This window comes from Chrysemys picta, chromosome 7, assembly GCF_011386835.1.
Source record: "Chrysemys picta bellii isolate R12L10 chromosome 7, ASM1138683v2, whole genome shotgun sequence".
NCBI lineage: Eukaryota > Metazoa > Chordata > Testudines > Emydidae > Chrysemys > Chrysemys picta.
This window is the reverse complement of record NC_088797.1, coordinates 108,067,997-108,087,934: the sequence shown is the minus strand read 5'-3', so window position 1 is coordinate 108,087,934 and position 19,938 is coordinate 108,067,997. Positions and strand designations below refer to the sequence as shown.

Sequence of the window (19,938 nt, the reverse complement as noted above, 5' to 3'; positions counted from 1 at the left end):
CATATCCATTTTATCATCTGTGATGAGTGCCGTAGAAGAACCTATCTAGCATGGAACAGGCCAAGGGTGAGATGCTGTGCAAATGCTGCATGGCAAGTTACCCAGACACAGAACAAGCCAGGATGCAAAAACCGGCCTAAAGCATGGCTCCTTGTAAGCAGATTTTTTCTTATGTGATATACTCTGCATCTCTTTAACGCTTTTTATCCCAAGAATCTCACTGCGCTTCCCAAATATTGCTGAATTTGGTCGCACAATCTCCCTTTATGGAAATATGGGCCATATGGACCAAAGGTGAAGTTGTTTCCCTGTGGTCACACACAGACTTCCAGAACTGGAAAAGAGAGCGCATCTCTCCTGACTCAGTCCAGCGCCTTATCCGCAGAAACATCCTTCCTCCTCCTTTCTCCTGTATCTCCTGTCAGTGGGCATCACTGCATTATCGTCACAATTTCAAAAGCTGAAACACAGTCCTGTGTGACCTTTTTTTCAATGAACATGTTACTAATGGAGCCAAAGAAAAATACAGTCACCATTGTGGTGGCAAGAAGAAAAATACTGATCATGCTTTTGGAGCTGCAAAAATCTGCAAAAATAAATGATTGGTTTAAGCCCTGCCCTACTGTAGTGCATATTGTGTCATTTTTCAGGGTCCTGCAACTAAACACAGAAAGCAATAGGTCAAAGCCGTTTCATAGGGTATTTTTATAGCAAAGAGCTGTTTGTGAACTCTAAATGAAACCACCTTGTACGTGAATCAGAGGAATGTGACCGATTCCTTGCACTGCTTTAAAACAACTTCTGCTGTGAAACAGCGTGGTTATAATTACAATTACATAGAGGCTACATTTCTTGAATGGGTCCTTGTATCATTCCAAAATGTTGGGCTTTTCATTACTTTGATAATTACTTGGGATGAATTTACTTAGTTCACTCCATCCCAGATGGTAAGCTCACACAAGAAACCAAACTAGGTGGGGGCGAGGGGGTCATGCGGTCATAAAGATGCAGTTACCCATTCCTGCAGAGGATTTCTATTGTACAGTATTGTCCTGCACAGCAGGAACCTGCAAACTCCTGCAAGCTGCAGGAACACTGCACTTTTCAGTATTAGTTATTGTCAGATAGACTGTACGTACCGCTTGAGCTTGGGTCCATCGTGGGAACCAAAGTCAGAGGAGAGAAATCTTTAGTGTGTGAAAACTGTGCTCAGAATACTATAGCCACACAGCCAGGGGTGTAGCATTACAGTTCATTGCTTTTCTTTTTTTGCGATTATTTTGTCCTTCAGACCTGAAATCCAAAATGTTTTGGGCACACAAAATACCTTCAGCTTCACATAGGTTTAAATACCGAGAGAGCAGCTAGGGGCATAATCATGACACAGATAGGAGGGAACTCAGCTGAGAGTGGATACTGAATATTATGGTTGTTTGTTTCACTGGGCACAGGAACATTTTACAAAAAGGGACTTTAATTTTTTTAATAGTCTCCTTCCTTTGCAGTACATGACTTAACTTTTGTTTGCATTCTTTTAAAATGAATATCACACATTACCCATTCACGGACCCTGGACTCTTGGGCCCCTGAAGATCTGAAAGGTCTTTGTCACTGGAGGCAGATAATCAACCCAAACCAGTGTGTCATTTACCGTCATTCAGAAATAGAGGCAGCTGGGGCTGAAGTTGAACTTAAACGAGAAGCTGCTGCAAAAGGAATTGGAATTTAGTCTTCTATTTGGCACAAAGGGACTAAGTAAAAGGTAGCTGAAAAATGGATTCTTCCCAATGTGGGATCCATTTTCCGGGCTATGGTTACTCAGCTGGTTTGGAGAATGTGCTCCCAAGTCCTATGGCTCCCCACCCCTAATCGTCTGCACATTATTCCTTCGCCTTCAAGGCCTCTTGTCTTGGCATGGTACCCTGTCTGTGCCAGCTCGCAAGGCCCTCTCTGAACCCTAACAACAGTGTTCTGCAAACAGCCCAGGGTTCTCTGCATAGTAACGTAAAGGGCTTCCTCCCTCACGGCCTCTGCAGCACCCTTTAGCACCACCACCTGAGAGCAGGGGTGTGCACAAGGGGGGACAAGCAGGGGCACACACACCCCCAATAATCATCAGGGGCACAGAACTTCTCCAGCCCCAGGGTCACAGAGGCAGAGAAGAGCAAGCTCCTGCAAGGGCAAGGGCTGTGGGGAGGGTAGAGAGAGTTCCTGCCAGGGCCGGGCAGGGCAGGAGGGGTGTGAGCTCCTGGGTGCCCCTCCTAAAGGGGTCAAATTTAAATTCCTGAACGTGCCCCTGCCTGAGAGTGAGAGGTTGGGTTCAAGGACCATGCTTGGAAGGCAGCTGACTGCGTGGCCACAAGGTAGCATGGCTGGCCACAGTTTTGCTTTTTCTAAAAAAAAGAGAGAGAGAGAGAGAGACTGTAGTGCCAGGGAAAAGGTTCTTCAATTGCACAGTAATCATGTCATCTTCTCCACTCCTTTACAAATTTGCCTCAACCTTTATTTAGAACCAGACTGTGCAACCCTTTCCCATGGCGGTGAGCACGCACTCATGTGAGTACTGCTGTTGAAGCCAATGAGACTACTACTTGCCTCACCAATGCAAAGGTTGCACAAGCCAGCCCGGTATCTTTCAGGCAATATAAATCCCCAGAATTATTCCAAATCACACAGCATCCACTTCTCCCAAGGCTCCTTCTCCCTGAAGGGATTATAAATCCCCTGCTGTCCACTTTTAGGTATGTTTAATGTACCTAGAGACTTGTTGATGAACACTGAGCCATCAGCAGAAGTGTTTTAATTCACAGCTGCCCCTTTGACCTCTTCCTACAACCTCCACCACCACTCTCCTGGAGACCAGTCTGGAGCACATGAAGTATCCTATATATGTGGGCACAAATATACAGAACTACTGTATGTATTTTTAAAATGTTTCTGCCAATGCCAGGAAATGACAAGGACTTCAGTGATGCTAGTTGTGTTATTTCAACTTGTGGCTAATAAAATATAACAACATGTGTAAGCTGCTTTTACTACCTATCCAGCTTATTAGCTAATAAAATAAGCTAAGTGTGTTAAATGTAACTGACGCAGTTTATCAAATGGAGATCACAGTGCATCACCCAAGAACACTGTTTCTGTCCCTTTTTATCATTTAAGCTTCTTTGGAAGAGGACAGACTAGTCACTTCCTCAAACACAAATTAACTCATTCAAGCAACCATTGAACCATATAAGCATAAAATGTCATAAAAGATCACATTATTCTAAAAGAAAAAAAAGGTATTTATAACATCAGAAGTCATTACACTGGGTGACGGGAAGGAAAGGAAATTTGCAACTCTATTTCTGAACTGTACCTGCTTAGGAGATGTCACTAGTTTTATTGTTCACCATAAACTAGACTTCATTATGCACTATCCTCCTGAAATGCCGTCACCTTTGGGATGAAATGCAACAGCTGTTTAACAGCAACATTACACAACAGAGAGTGAAGAAGAAGATCAGATCCAGTTGAAACTTTAGGGGAAATTTTTGGCAGGCAGAACGTAATAGAAAAAAATAGAATTTGGCCAGGACAGCAGGGTTAATACCTTACTCTTGCAAAAAGAGCCATGGGATCTTTAGACCCAATTTTATCTCTGTACCACACAAAGCTGGTGTTATCACAGAGTTTATTATTGTAAATGATTGACATTAGAAACGCTGAATCATAAAACTGTGGTTATGGAAAACTTTATACATGCAAAATGAAATTGCTGCTAGTGCTGTTCTTTGATATAGCCTTTCATTTTGACTCTTTTTCACACATTTTTAAAGGCCAATATCACGTAATTGGGTCTTGAAGGTTGAGGGCTATGGAGCAAAATCCTCTCAGATATGCACTTCAAATCTCTTATCTGCACTGTAGATTCGCACTGCATATTGAGGAAGAAAATTTTGCCCTATGTTTGCACCTGAATATTAAACTTGATAACATCTCCAGAGTGGAAAATTACAGGAGTCAAGACTGCTTGAAGTCCCCGCTAATAGCCCGTATAGTCCCTACCAGTGAAAATTCAACTAGTAATAAAGTTAGTGCTGAATACCCTGGATGTTGCCTTCACTTCCTCCTGCATGCTCTCAAAGCTCCTCTTCCCTAAACATTTCCTATACAAATTCTACTTTAAAAAATATTTCTGATAGAAATACATACACTGAGGAAATATTGGTGTGGTGTGCTACAGGCCTCAGCATGCAGGAAAACAAAGAAGGAAGGTTTTAAAAGAATAATCCTACAAATCCAGCTGGACAGGAATAAGTTTTCTGCTCTAACAAAAGGAACAAACTTATCCATAACAATCACATCTATTTAATGCAGATTAATACAGCGGAGTCAGAAGAAAATAGATTTTAACCGAAATGGAAACAATTAAAATTCAGGCTTCTGTTGACTGAAAAATAACCCCATGTTGATGCTGCCTGTTTAGTGTTGTGTTCTGTCCACACATAAATGTTCAATTATGTTCTGTAAATGTCTGTGCCACCCATGTTTGCCTGTTAGGAACGTAAGTATGTCTTACCTGGGTCATCTTGGCAAGGTCCAATGAAGGTCTTTGTTCCTGAACCTCCTCAGCCCGTCGTCGTTTAACTCCAACCTTCTTATCATTAAGGACACATGGCTGCGATCGGCTTCGCGACAGCCCGTTGGAGCGTCTCATCAGCTCTGGTGTTGAGGCAGGTGTGCTGTTTGCTGAGGGTGCACAATATTCTGAAGAGGAAAACTGATCATGTGAACAGGAAAGGGACCTCTGCATGTCCACCCGGTTACCATCTACAGAATTGTGATCATAACCCCAGATGTCACCTGCCTGCCCACAGGTGGTTGACTTCCTCAGCCCTTGGCATGGCTGACATCCAAATTTGTTGCTAAATCCAGACTGGTCATATGATGAGGAAAGCATGTTTGACCTTGAAGGGAGGCTGAAACTTGAACTCCGCTGCATGGTGGTGATGCCATTGGAGTAGCGCTGGACACTTCCCCCACTATAACACCGTCTCTTTTCTACAGGAGTCCAGACCTTTGACCCTAAAGGCCTCCATGATGTCCTGCAGCTAGACATTTCATCAGAAAAAGAGAGTGACCTACACTGGCGTTTGCTGGGAGGTGCTGATGGGTTGCCATTATGGTCACTAAGACTGAGGTCTTTGATCAAGTTGGTCACTGAACAAGTGTTAGCTGCCTCTCTGTGCCATATTGAGCCATCTTCACTTTTATCAGGCAGACAGTCCCAGATGATGGTACTAGGTTGCTCAATTTGAAGTGGATACTTCCTGCTGAGATCTCTCCATCTGTCATTTTCTAGTTTAAAAATGATAAAAAAAAGTATATATTAATATTACATCGATATATCTATACACACACATATTAGCATGAATTAATTATATGGTTCATTTTCTATGTCCGTTTACTAAAAATAACACATGGGACATTTTCCAATATAAATTAACCCATGGAATATGGTTTCCCAGAGTGCTTGCCAAGTGATTGCTTTCAGATGGATGGACCGAGAGCTAGATAGATAATGGCAGCAGCAGCAGCAAAAAACTTAATATAGAACTAAGACTGCTATAAGAAGAGACTATACAGAATGAACTAGCTAAGAGGAACTTAGCTTTACAAAAGCATACAATAATCACTTTATCTCCGTGACAAAATATGCCTGAGAATCATGCGTTTAGTTCTAGACTCTGTAAGCAACAATTACCTGAGAGGTTTACAAGGTTACAAGAGCCTAAAGGAAACTTAAAATCAGAATTAAATGTCAAGGGTCAGGTTCTTAGCTGGCGTAAATTGGTGTAGCTCCACTGAAGTCAATGAAGCTACACCAGCTGAGGATCTGGCTCCAAGGTTTTCTCTGGAGTTGTCCTTCAGATAGCAATCCTAATGAAGTAAGTGCATGTAAGCTCCAGTGAGGTCTAGTGGATAGCTCTCACTCCTCTTCTATTTAAAAAAAGAATGGCCTTAGAGCAGGGTAATATAGGAGGAACAACACATCATGTGACCTTATCAATGTGGGGAGGTAGCTGTTGTAATGGAATTTCAAAATTTGCAAACGTGGATGCCTAACATCAGACACCTCTATCCACAATCAAGTCCCTAAGTAAATGACCTTATTTTCATATGGTAGCTGCTGAGTAGCCACATTTCTCACTGAAGTGAACCCATATTTGAAAATGTTGGCCCTTCCTTTGAGAGTAGCATGCAATGTTGAGTCTCTTCCAAATTCAAAGTAGCCTTTCAGTCTATGTTCATATGAGAATAATGATGTAAATAGGCTGGGATTTTCAAATTAGCCAAAGGGAGTTAGGCACTCAAGTCCTATTGCATTTCAATGGGAGATGGGTGCTTAACATCTTTTAGGTTCCCCTGGAATTCTCAGTCATAAAGAGTGCAATAAATTGTTCACACTTTGTGATAACCTGACAATATGTAACAATTAAATACTTCTTCATTTAAAGGGACACATCAATGTGTGTTTAGTTTTTATTGTCCTCTCCCCCCCTTTTTCATTCAACAAATCCACAAGGAAATGTCTTTCCCTGTCAATTTTGTCCATCTCACTTAGAATTTTTAATGCATTTCTAATATAGCAGAACAAAAGCCAACATGACCTCCTGTTGAGTATTTCTCCATGTGTATATATCAGCTCCATCAGCTAGCATGTGCCTGGTGAATGGCTCTGCGAATAGCATTTGTTGTGTCTTAACCATGCAACAGCTCACAATTATGTTTGAAAATATTTACAGATATGGTTACGGTTAGAACACTGATTGCAGCTACATGAAAGAAGGTTGCAAATCATGTTACAACTATGTTCAGATATATTGCTGTTGACCACTTAGGAGCACGGGGCAAATCCTGTTGATCATATTTCATGCAGATAGTCCTACTGAAGTCAATGACATTACACAAGTGAGAAATATTTGACCCATACTCTACAATATGGTTAAGGCTAATGAAGTTCTTTAAAAACATCCTTGTTCACACTCAACAGGAAAACCGTGTTAGAACTATGCCATCAACAGCCGTGATGGAAAAAAGTAATCACCTAACCAAGCGTGACTGGCAACTGTTTTTGTAGACTGCTGTTGCAAACAGAGGCAAAATATATCAGTTAACTGTTGCTGCAGAGTTTTCATGTGTTCACATTAAAATAGTGTGATTTTTTTTTTTTACATAAGCAATTGAATGCTGATTTTAAAAGAACTAGATAGTCAATCTACAGGTCTAGGCACTACCATAATACAAATAATAAATAAAGAATAACAGACTATTCCCCAAGGTATAATGATCATTTCAGTCAGAGAGGTCAAATTTGGCACTTAACTAGTTTGACATCCTTTCATTTCTCACTGCATTGGGCAAGTTTTATTATTTCTAATTCTAAGAAAATGCCACTTAGTAACTGCAGAGCCAAATGTTGTTTGTGACCATAGCTATTAATTCAGTTCTATTTTAACCATTGCTGTCTTTCTCATTTTAATAAACACAATGAAGAGTGAGAAATATACACTAAACAATTACATCTATATTTAGATCTTTATTACCCCCCCCCCTTATTAATGCAGCCAACAGAGAGATTTCTCAGGTCAGTTCACCAGACAAAAGAAACAGAAATAGAAGCTAATTTTTGATGGCAAGCTGCCATGACCTTCAGGTGCTAGACGTCATATTTCACAAAAGGACTTGGTGAGCTATAAGAAGAGGATACAGGATACCTTCCTCTTTCGACATCACTTTTGCACAAACAGCTATAAATCTTTTAAAACTACAAAGAAAATCCAAGGCACAGTATCATCTTGAGCAACAAGATTTTTTTTCCTTTGCATTTTAGAACAAACCTTGCAAAACGTACTTTTCACCAGTGGAAAGTGTGAATTCTCGTTGCATATGAAGTGTGCTACCAAGGAGTCTATAGCAATGCTCCTACTGTGCAATGTCCTTTACAGTATGGTGGCCAATATAAATGATTCAATATATGTTCAGTCAGCCATATTTAGCAGGGTTCTCTCTGTGCTGAAGAATTACAGCATGAAGACTGTCATATGTTTTAGCCTGCTTGTAGTCCATCAGTATCGGATTATTATTTTTAAATATCACATGATAACCCAGGAAATTATTTTCACGGCAAATAAATGTTAACCTTGAAACTGACTGGGTGTTAAACTGGGAAAAAAAAGGATATTGCAGAGGTTTTCTTTTTAAATGACTCAATAAAGCCCTCTAAGGAAAAAGGGTTTTGCTGTTTTTTTAAGAACAGGATTATCGTCTTCTAAACCCTGATATTAATTGTAGGGGAGCCCTTTATACTGCTGTATTTAAGGATGTGTTAATTTTTTTAAGTTATACACCTCAATTTGGTTTACCCAGCTGCTGAAATTTGTTCCAGAACAAAATTTACCATGAGAGCACCTCAACTCAAAAGCAAACTGCTTTGTTCGGGAACATTTATTTGCCCATTTATAAATGGGAGAGAAGCTACAAAAAAATAAAAAAAGAATCTCAGGTTGTTAGTTAGTTTGTTAAAAAGAAATACTGCTGGCCCTCATGGCCACTTACTTTTGGGTTTAACTTACAACCATAAAACTGAAAATGTCAAGTTGCTTATTGCGCATGTACAATAAATTTTTTCCTATTTTTTTTTATCTTACAGGTCTGTATTTACAGCGCATACCAGATGCATTCTGTAGCACCTATTTGATCATGAAATAGCTTTCAAAGCTCCCAAAATACAGACCGTCATTGTGAAACAGATTATTGTAGCTTTTATTTCGACTGCAGTAGCACCTCGAGATCCCAGCTGAGGTTAGAGCCCCATTGTGCTATGGGTTCTACAACACACATAATAAGGGACTGTCCCTGCCCCCCAGTGCTTACAATCTACATGGAAAAAGACAAAGAGTGGGAGGGGAAACAGAGGCACACAGAGATTAAGTGAATTGCCGCAGGTCACAGGAAAAACTGGGAAAAGAACCCAGAAAGTAATTTTATAGAAGTTTTAAAAACCTGTGGTCAGAGAAATGCTCAGACCTCCCATAACCTTCCCCCCTTCTTTCTTTTTTAAACACTCCAATAAGAAAAGGAAATGACATAAAAATATTACAAATAAGCACCTTCAAGTTGTAACATTCAACCACAAAAGTCAGAGAACTCTGACAATGAATAATTTCCCTTTACTCGTCTTTGTGTTTGAGTGTTGCAGAAGTCTGAAAACAATTGCTTACCACTCACACTGCAGTATCCTGGCACAAAAGAGAGAGGCAGGCATGAAGCAGCAGCAAGTTAAAAAGAAGTTCCAACCTTACAGGCTGTCCAGCCATACAGGGACACGTAACACTGCTCTACAGCCAAAATGCTTCTGAAATAAATGTAGTCAAACTTTACTAATTCTGGGTCACTGAGAACGAAAATGATGCTTAAAATTGTTGATTGGCTCTAGTTTTCAAGATATGCTATTGTGTCAGTATATACGACCCTTGACTTGGGAATGGCGGAGGATAAGTGAGTTATAAAGGGAATGGATCTCAATTTAAACCAGAAATGACTAAAATACATCTTTGACTGGATCTATGAATAAATCTATGACTGGGTTTGGACAGTACTTGCTTTTTAGGCAAAACAATGAATGATGCAATCTGAAGCTAGTATTGCATCATACATAATATGAATTGCATCATGTTATTCCTAGAAGTCATGGATGATGCAATCATAACGAAGCTTACATCACTCTGCTGAACACATTGCCCTATATCAGCTCTAGAAATCATACAGTGTCATGCTCTCTTATTTGTCAGTGTTTGATTTTGCAAAGGGACACATTTCTGTTTAGCCAAAGTGAGCAGAGATGCCTCGTACTTGTGTGAACAGTGCAGATAACTTCTGCTATGTTTGTGGTGAAGTGACTTTTGCATCACAAAAGCGCAGTATAACCACTATGGTTAAGAAAGCCTATCACCTTTATTTTGGCTGCAAAATTGGAGATCAGGACAAGAGGTGGGCCCCACACATATGCTGCAACACTTGTGCAACAAATCTTTGCCAGTGGTTGAACAGGAAAAGGAAATCTATGCCTTTTGCAGTGCCAATGATTTGGAGAGAGCCAACAGATCATACCAGCAATTGTTACTTCTGCATGGTGCCTCCAGTTGGGAAAGGTGTGTCAAAGAAGAAAAAGTGGACTGTGCATTATCCAAACATTCCATCAGCTATACGCCCAGTACCCCACGGAGAAGGACTGATGGTTCCTGATGCAGCAGAATCATTCTCACTTGAGTCAGACGAGGAAGAGGAAGAGGATGAAACTTCTGGTCCTGAACCATCAATGGCACAGGACCCACATTTTCTCCCATCCTCCTCCTCTGAACCATACCTCATAACACAAGGTGAACTGAATGACCTTGTCAGGGATTTGGAACTACCCAAGAGTAAGACAGAGCTGTTGGGCTCCAGACTACAGCAGTGGAATCTCCTGGCAGGTGATGTTAGGGTTTCCATGTTCCGTGACTGTCAAAAGGATCTTGTCTCATTCTTCTTCATGGAAGGTGATCTTGTAGCCTGCAACAACATCGATGGTGTGATGGCAGCCCTCAACATCGTTCACGATCCAGATGAGTGGAGCCTGTTCATTGATTCATCGAAGACGAGTCTTAAAGCTGTTTTACTGCATAATGGCAATGTTTTGCCATCAATTCCAGTTGGTCATGCAGTCCATATGAAGGAAACCTATGACAACATGAAACAACTTTTGAGGTGCATAAACTATGACCGACATCAGTGGCAGCTTTGTGGTGATTTGAAGGTTGTTGTTCTCTTGCTTGGTCTGCAGACTTGATACACAAAATACTGCTATTTTCTCTGCGAATGGGATAGTCGTGCAAGAGATTCCCACTACATCAAGAAAGATTGGCCACTCCGACAGTCATTGGAGCCTGGGAGGAAAAGTGTTCAGCATCCACTACTTGTTGAATCAAGGAAGATTTTGTTACCACCCTTACACATCAAGCTGGGTCTCATGAAGAACTTTGTCAAGGCCATTGACAAAACACAAGCAGCTTTCAAGTACCTCCGTGGAAAATTTCCAAGGTTAAGTGAAGCTAAGATAAAGGAAGGTGTCTTTGTTGGTCCTCAGATTCGTGAACTTCTTTGAGATGATGCATTTGACCATGCACTGCGTGGCAAGGAAAAGACGGCATGGAAAGCCTTCCAGTTAGTGGCAATAAATTTTCTCAGAAACAACAAGGCAGACAACTACAGGTTGTTGGTGGAAAACCTCCTCAAGGCACACAAAAGCCTTGGTTGCAACATGTCACTAAAGATACATTTTTTGCACTCTCATCTAGATTTTTTTTCCACCGAACTGCGGAGCAGTGAGCGACGAGCACGGCGAGCGATTTCACCAGGACATTGCAACAATGGAGAAACGCTATCAGGGCAAATGAAGCCCATCAATGCTTGCAGACTATTGCTGGACAGTGACAAAAGATGCTCCATTTAATGAATACAAGAGACAAGGCAAGAAGTGCCGAGTAGACACTGAATAGGACTAAACTATGTACATAATAGTTTTTTGCCTTTTGTTTCATAATAAATTTTATTTATATAACCCTTTTGCTGATTTTTAAAGTGTTACGTAAATAGGACAGGTGAAATATTATCATGTAAAGCAACCATAAACACATGAAAAGACCTAGGTTTACAATTTATGATTAAAACTCTACTATCTACACAATATACATAGACATAAAATGTAAAAACTTTGTAATTGTCATATTTGAATTCAGCACATCAAAATACATAATAAATAGCACATTTTATCTCCGAAGCAGACGACTTCTCAAAAATTGTAGACCAGTGTAACCAGCCTGATCCAGCTCTCCAAACCAAGTCTGCAATATTATTAAATTCCTAGCTCGCGTCTGAATAACCCTCTGACATGTGCTATCTCATTCAACCAGTCCAGCCTGATCCTGCATTCCTTGTGCACTCAAAACTCTCACTAGGGGCCTGATCCAAAGCCTACGATGGAGTCTCCATTGACTTCAGTGGGCTCTGGATCAAGCCCTGAGAGGCTCAGCCTCGCCTCTTGCTGAAATTAATGGCAAAACTCTCAGGATAGGTCTATACTTGGAGCTAGAGGTGTGATTCCCAGCCCGAGGAGACATACACCAGCTAGCCACTAAAACCAGAATGAGGCTGCAGAGTATGAGCACCAGGACGGACTAGCTGCCCTGACTACTTGCCTGTCGGAGGCCCTAGGTATGTATTCTGGAAAGCTAGGCCATCTTGCTGCTCGTGTGGCTGCATCTACATTCTATTTTTAGCATACTTGCTCAATGAGAGCTAGTATGAGTATGTCTCTTCAAGCTGGGAGTCACACCCCCAGCTTCCAGTGTAGACACAGCCTCAGTGACTTCAAGGAGTATAGGCTCTAAGTTTGTTCTTGAGGAGAAGGCAACTTAAAGCTGTATCGGACATTGTTTGCGGGAGAGCTACAGAAAGAACTTTTGTGTGTAAGGCTAACAATAAAATAGTAGGGATACTTTCATCCCTACTGTAACTTCATTGATTTCAGAGGAACTACACAAGGATGAATTTGGCCCAGTATCTTTTTTAAGGTAAGTTACATTTTAGAACCTGACCGCTTTGGCTTTGTTCCTTTAATCTTGAAAAGCCTGGTTTGTCTTCAAGCCTCATATTCTTTGTGCCTTTAATACAGGCACAAATTAACCTGGTTAACTATAGAGGATTCAAAGCCCTTTGGGATCAAAGCAGAACAGTCACATGATGACCCAAACTTCAGGCACCTATTTGACCTTGATTCTTTTGTTCTGACACATGCTAATTCATGACATAAACCTAAAGACCTAAAGGTGTGGTTTTCTGCAAAAAGCTAAGAACCGAAAACACATCAGACATGGGGGCGAAAAGATGCTGGAGGTGTAGTTACACTATTGTTCTCCATGGCCTGCTTATTAATTGTAATGTTTCACCTACATCTGCTGTGGTTGACAGATATTAAGACTTGTCTGCTCAACTGTGGTTGACACTAGCTTTGTTAAGTACCAAGCCACGAACAAGCCTCAACTAGAGCCAACACATCCTGTGCTTTTAATGTTAGGGTGTGTTGGCCTTTTTTTTCCTGTTCAGAGACTAAGGCAAGTCAGAAAGTTGGAACTGAAACTGCTTGCATGTGAAATATGGTTTAACCGATCTTCGGTAACATGTTAAATCGCCATTGCCATGATGATATTTTGAACTTTCCTTCAAGGCAAAAAGTAAAGATTTCTATCATCAAATTTTGAAGAGGGCAGAATTTGTTTTAAAAAGAAGGAATATTGTCCACTTTCCATTCTAAAGCTGGTCATTTCAAAATAACGTAAGTCTCACACCATTAGGAGAGTTGCAAGTGAGAGAGGAGAAACTGCAGCTGCTAGTGCTGGGAGAAGGAGCTGATTTCTGCAACCCTGAAGGCCAGTAGTAGCCCTAAATAAGAAAGGTATCTCCTCTGCTCTGCTTAGCATCAAGTTCAGTACACCCAGGTCCTTAACACCACTGCCTGCCTAGCCTTTGAGCAATCCCTTGGATTTCCTCATCCACTCCAAATCAACTGCTGAGACTACACCCCATATTGGATTTAGGACGCAGACCTATGTATACATCAGATTGTTGCTAGGACCAAGTTTTCATAGGCCCTAGCTATGGTATGAACCATTTTACAAAATCCTGCTATAAACAAGCCCTAGTCCCGAATCTCCAGTAAGGTTTTGTAAAACTGACTGCAACACAACCCATCCACATGTCCATGAACCAGGAAAACTGTGCTAGATGCATTCTAGCAAAAAGCATGTTAAAACGTGTTTCTGGTTAACCTGGTCTTAGCTTCAGAGGCAAGAGCCATGACAGTTGGAGGGGATTAGGTTATCATCACTACAGAATCTCTTCTGAAGTTGCTGCTTTCTACCTAAATGCTAGCTGTGCTGCTTACTGGTTCTGCAGTGATATCAGGGCCCCTCAATCTGCCTTGAATTAGGAAATGCCAGCACTTACCAGAACCGAAAATATCATCTGAAATTAGAGCATTAACATTAAAGGGAACTTTAAAGGATCTTTAAACAGATCTGAAAAATGTGGCCTGCTGAAAAATCCAATAGGCTGTGCTACCAAGGTTTCTTTAAAGAAACTGAGCTGAAAGGCCCAAACTTAGAACAGCAACGTCCCACGTTTTTCTTTATATTTGTTTGCAGAGACTATGTACTTTTTTGCTTTCTTTTCATAATAAATTAAATGCTATATTTTTATAAGATAAAAATAAATACATCAGCAGCAGTGGCCTCCCACTCATGAGCAACCTTCCAAGCATACTGGTGCGTTCCTGTGAGGAGAGGGGACCCAGTTGTTTGGCAGGGATACAGATTTCTAGAAGGTCATACATCTTACAGATGATGAAAAACACCTTGACAATATGCTTTTAAAATCAAAATAATCAGTGCATCTGGATTCCCAAGGAAATGCAGTTATACATTAATGACCGTAATCCTATAGTATTAGGAATTCCTAGGGGATTTGTGGGATCTATTCTCTCCTCCATAAAACAGCATAACTCCCATTGGAATCTAAGGTCAAATTCAGCACTTAGTTATACACACCAACTCCGATGAAATACAATGGGATTCATGCTCAAATCTCTGACAACAGAATCTGGACTAGCAGAAATTAAGCCCTAATGCCAAAAAGAGGACACCGTAGTTCCCTTGATAAACTACATTAAGAGTTTGAATTCTTTGCACACCCAAAACTCACAAAGTGGGTGAAGGAATCCCGCTCAGACCCTCAGGGACAGATTTTCAGAAGCTGGACTCCAATTCTACATAAGTAACTTTCAGGCAAAGCTAACTGAAATTCCAATTTATATCCTTTGGCTTTCTGAATAACTTACTGTGCCTGCAAACCAGTTATTTAGATGGTCAAGAAACCTAAACTGCAGGAGTTAAAAATTGTGGGAACAAAATTGCAGTCTGAGGGTAGCATAGGGCTTAATTGGCACATAGGCTTTATGCTGGCCCTCTAAATACTATTCATTTCACCCTTAGTCAATTAATATTTCAGGGACAAATTCACTGATGGCATAAGAGTGGGCCAATAATAAATTTGGCCTATAGGGTCAAGGAGCCTTAGTTAATCAGTTCACAATTACAATTGTCCCACTATTCTGTAATGCTATCCGCTGTTAAAAGACGAAAGGTAGTCTCTGCAATGCACTTCCAGTGCCTCCACTGCAGATTCAAGAGGTCCTTCCCTCCATTATATGTCATGAAAGGGAAAGCTTTGTGACATATTGTCACTAAATGAAGCAATTTGATTTTTTTTTCCCTGCAGAGATTTCCTACTTGATATTTAAAGGTGAGCTCTACAGTGTTTTGAAACTGCAAAAAAATTCAAATGAGTCAGGGCCGGATTTTTACACCTGACCTCCCCTTTGTGCCCAGAAATATAACTGTAGGTTCAATTAGTTGCAGATGCAAATGATGGCAGATGGATGTGCCCCCAGTTACACATTTCACTGTCATTATCAGTGCCTGCATTTAGTTAAATTTGCGAAACTGTGCCCACAATAATTTGCAGGCACAAAATGAGAGGCCAGGTTTAGATCCCTTTAAAACTGCAGTGTTCTCCGGAGATTCGCATCACAATTAGGGAAACTATGGAAATTTCGTACAGCATGAGGCTGTATTAGCTTTTCAGCAGAGTCCCCTTCGTGGGCAGTAGGTCAGGAGAACCTGTTAGTGTGGTTCTATTACATGACTGCAGTAAATCTCCAGAAATCCACAGGTTACAAGAGCTGAACCCTGACTGAGCAATCCTGGGGAAATTCCTTCTCTCATGAATCCCACATACTCCTCATCCCCTTCCTATAAGTTTTTCTATGGAATGGCATGTCATGGCCCAATATTATAAGGGGAGTTGACAGTGACTCCTATATTTAGATTGCCTCACACCTTTCATTAAGAAGGATTCTCTTGACCTTTTCTTTCTCACACCTGCATTGTTGGCAGCAATCTTTTGTTAGTTGGCAGAGGAAATACACTTGGGCTACAGAAATGCCATTTCTCTGAAAAATTCTGAAATTCTGTTCAGCTTTTGCTGAGATAGAATCTGTTTAAAAACTGCCATTTCCCATCTCTCTCTTGCAGGTCTCATGAAAATTTTGGTAGCCTGCCAAAATAATAACAAAACATGCATATTCTAAAGCCAGGTTCTCACCTCTTCTAAAACAGCTGACACTCTACTGGGAATGCCTTCAGCAAGCAGATGGTGGTGAGAACCAGGATGGACCCCGCGCATAGTGGCAGTGGCCCAGGCCCCTTTTCCCAACTCCCATTGGAGGCCCCACATGGGCTGGAGCTCCAAAACCTCTCAACCAGAGGGGAAAAAAGAGAAAGAAAGCACTGCTCTGGACTTTGCTCCTCTCAATAACCCCTTAAAGCCAGCAAATGGATACAGCAGTCCATCTCCTCCTCTGCGGGCACTTCATTGGGCCAGGAACTCACTCAACTCCCATGAGGGTCAGGGAGGAGGAGAGAGACTTTTTTTAAACAGCTAAAATATGAAATTGTATTATCACAGTAGCCAAATTTAAGCTGGCCATTTTAAAAGGGTTTAATCCACATTACAGACTAACTAGGGTCACACAAAATTTCATATGAAATAACTGACCTGATTCTGAATTACTGTAGCGCATACACACATACACACACACACACACACACACAAAGTAAAAAGCACAGGAAACTTTGCCATTTTTTCCACCTCTACAGCTTCAAAATGGCCACATGCTTTTTAAATTAGTGTAACTAAAAATGTGTTCCTCAGATGACACAGTGTAAATTTTAACAACCAAGTTATAAACCACAGAAAATAAGAGTTTACAATTAAAATGCTGACACAACTTTAACTATAGCGACACAAATGTGCTGCTATAATATTTTTACAGTTCCTTTTTATACATAATGGATGATCCTTCTGCTCATGTTTCCTTTATGTTCTTTTCCTGTGAAATAATTTACATTAATCAATAATTTATTACAGCAACTCGTAAAGTAATTATGGGTTTCAATCAATTTTTTTTTAAATTGGCATATGAATTCTGTTTGGATCCCAATTTAACAACACATATTTACAAACACTTCTTTTTGTGCATGTCTTGTTTGTGATAAGTTTGTATTTAATTCACTTTCTCACATATTCTTTTACTTAAATTTTAGTCTCTTCTGCATTCTGTGCACAGGGGAAAAGGCAGTCTGTATTTTCCATTGTCCCCTGTTTATGTGCAAGAGATGGCTTCTAAATGTGGAACAAATTTAATGGTTGTAATTAGTTGATGGCAATGACATAGAACCACACCAGTACTCCTGCTTTCCTGTTTCACAAACAAGGTTAAAATATGATGCATGCAGCTATGCTTCAGTGGGAAATGAAAATGCTAGTCCCAAAATCTCTCTCTTCAGAACAAACATGACAAACCAAGTCTGTGATCTGCACACCATTCGGGCCAACTGTCTTTATTTAAGAGGGAAAGTCCCTACTTTTTCAGCAAAAAAATTCTTTAATTCTTTAATATGTCCCTCTATACAGCTCTCCCAATCTTGGTGGAGTTAAATGTCTCCCTATTCTTCTACCCAGCTGTGCTTTTTTCTAGTTTTCAGATGCTAGTAGATACACTGCACACATGCATACACGCACACACAAATACACCTCCGAGCAAATTTGAACAAAGCTCTCATGGTTAGGCTGGCTTGAAAAGCAAAGCCTAGGCAATGCATATAGAGTTGGAGCTGTTTTCTGAGCAATATTTCCTGTTACAAGTACACAGCAATTAGTCATTTAGATGGAACCTTCCACAGACAAGCTGTTTTCAAAGGAAATTGCAGCTCAGAAATAGGAGGTGTGGATTAGAAGGGAAAATGATGCCTTATTGTGGGAAACAGAGCTGCAAAACAGTCTTGTTCGAATAAAAAGGCAACATTTCCAAATTAGCAGTCTTAAAATGACTATAGCCCTTACCACAAGGATTGTCCTCGCCCTTGCCATCTCGTATAAGGTTAATATGATGATGATGATGTCTGAAGTTATAGGCTCGAGTTTTGCTTTGGTTTATTTTTTTATTTCATTATCAGTTTTTCTTTTGACGTCTTGGCTTTCCTCATTGTAGAGCTCAGACCCAGTTCCATGTAGCCATGTTACTAACACCACCACTGGGCATGCTTGCTTCTTAAAGTAATCCCACTGACATCAGTTCCATTCACTTTGAGTAGAATCATGCTCATAGATTTTAAAGAAACTTTGCTCCATTCCCACTTCTAGTGTCAGAGGCTGAATGCACGAAATTCAGAATTTTCTTCGCCGCCATATTTTATTGTGGACTCATTTCTGACAAAGTACTAAATTGAAATGAATTCTGGGTAAATTCTCCAGGAACAGGGCAGGCTGCTTTTTTAAAGTGCATTTTATAAAGAATTAATATACGATTCAATAATCCTTATTGAACATGATGAATCAAAACAAGGAGTTGCATAAACTTACCAAAAATAAGCACATTATTTTTACCTGGGGGTTGTACTTTTGCACCTCCCATTGTCATTTAGTTTCCTCATGCAAAATCCTTCTCCTTTCAGTAACTGCATAACGCAACCACCATATATAAACTTTCTTTAGAAACTATGAGCCTGATTTTATGCTGAGCAAAGAGTTCTTTAGTTATGAAATGTTACTTAGTTCTTATTTTTGTCTGCCTATTTCTGTTTCTCTGTCCTGTCTCTTTAGAGCTTAAGCCCTTTGTAAGATGTCTTTACTTTGTGTATACAGTGCCTACCACAATGAGGCCCTGATACAGAACTTGGTGCTATCATAATAAAAATAAAAGGCTGACTGGATTTGGCTAATGCTCTGATGCATAGCCTGAAACGTTAGCTTTAGTAAAGTATCTATCTAGTTTCCTATTCAGCCATCCATCACAATGGTATCTGATACTGGACATTCAGATACTGGGTGTTCCTTCAATATCTGGTTGGGAAGAATTAGTTGATGATGTTACTATATTGTTAAACTCTTTAAAAGATTTTACCATCCCAACCCCCTCAGATACAGAAAATCTGTATCAAGAGGCAATAACCAAACTTTCTAATAAAATGGCTTCTATCTCTGGCACAACTTCCATTACATTTCCATGCCTTTTGACTGTGGGCATGTAATGCTGGCTGTGTGGGAGGGAAATGGAAAAATTCTGTTTCATAATAGGAAATGTCTTGTATTCCCTGATGTTTCAAGGACAACTCAAGCAGGTGCAAGAAATTATTCATTCTCAGGGCTGAATTTATAGGTGTAGGTTTTTCAACTTTGGTCCTCTTTCTAGCAAAGCAAAGCTATAAAGATCAGAACCAATCTTTTTAGTAGTAGTAATATTACACTGGGAGAGCATTTCTTGTTTATCTCAAAATAAAAAACAGGATGATTCTTTAGGTCATTTGGAAAATGGTTTTGATGTTAGATTTTCTGACTTATCGAATCTTTAATAAAGCTTAATGTTTCTTATAGATTCTCATAATGTTTAGTGCTGTATAAATATCTAAATTATATAGAAGACTTACAATCTCTAATTCATTCTCTTCTCCCCCCTCCCCCGGGGTAGTTTTCAGTACCTTTTCCTCCTTCACAAAACATTTGTATGATGTATTGATATGACAATTGCAAAGCTTTTGTGTGAGTTTTCATATTGATTCATTTGTTATAATCATCTAAAATAATTTATTTTCAAAAGGAAGAGGGTCCATGAATGAATGACAAGATCTTCCAGTTGTGTAGCACTTTTCAGTCTGCAGAATCTTAAAGGGTTTTGCA

The 19,938-nt window shown here is 40.2% G+C and overlaps 1 protein-coding gene across 8 annotated transcripts in view; it reads right to left on the bottom strand.

The window, feature by feature from the left end:
• FAM53B (family with sequence similarity 53 member B) overlaps window positions 1–19,938 on the bottom strand; it is a 130,988-nt gene that overhangs the window by 71,441 nt on the left and 39,609 nt on the right. For all 8 annotated transcript variants that reach the window (XM_065553554.1, XM_008166280.4, XM_042855360.2 and 5 more), the window contains one exon: window positions 4,565–5,343. In XM_065553554.1, the coding sequence (XP_065409626.1) occupies window positions 4,565–5,343 (779 nt within the window). The remainder of the gene's footprint in view (window positions 1–4,564; window positions 5,344–19,938) is intronic.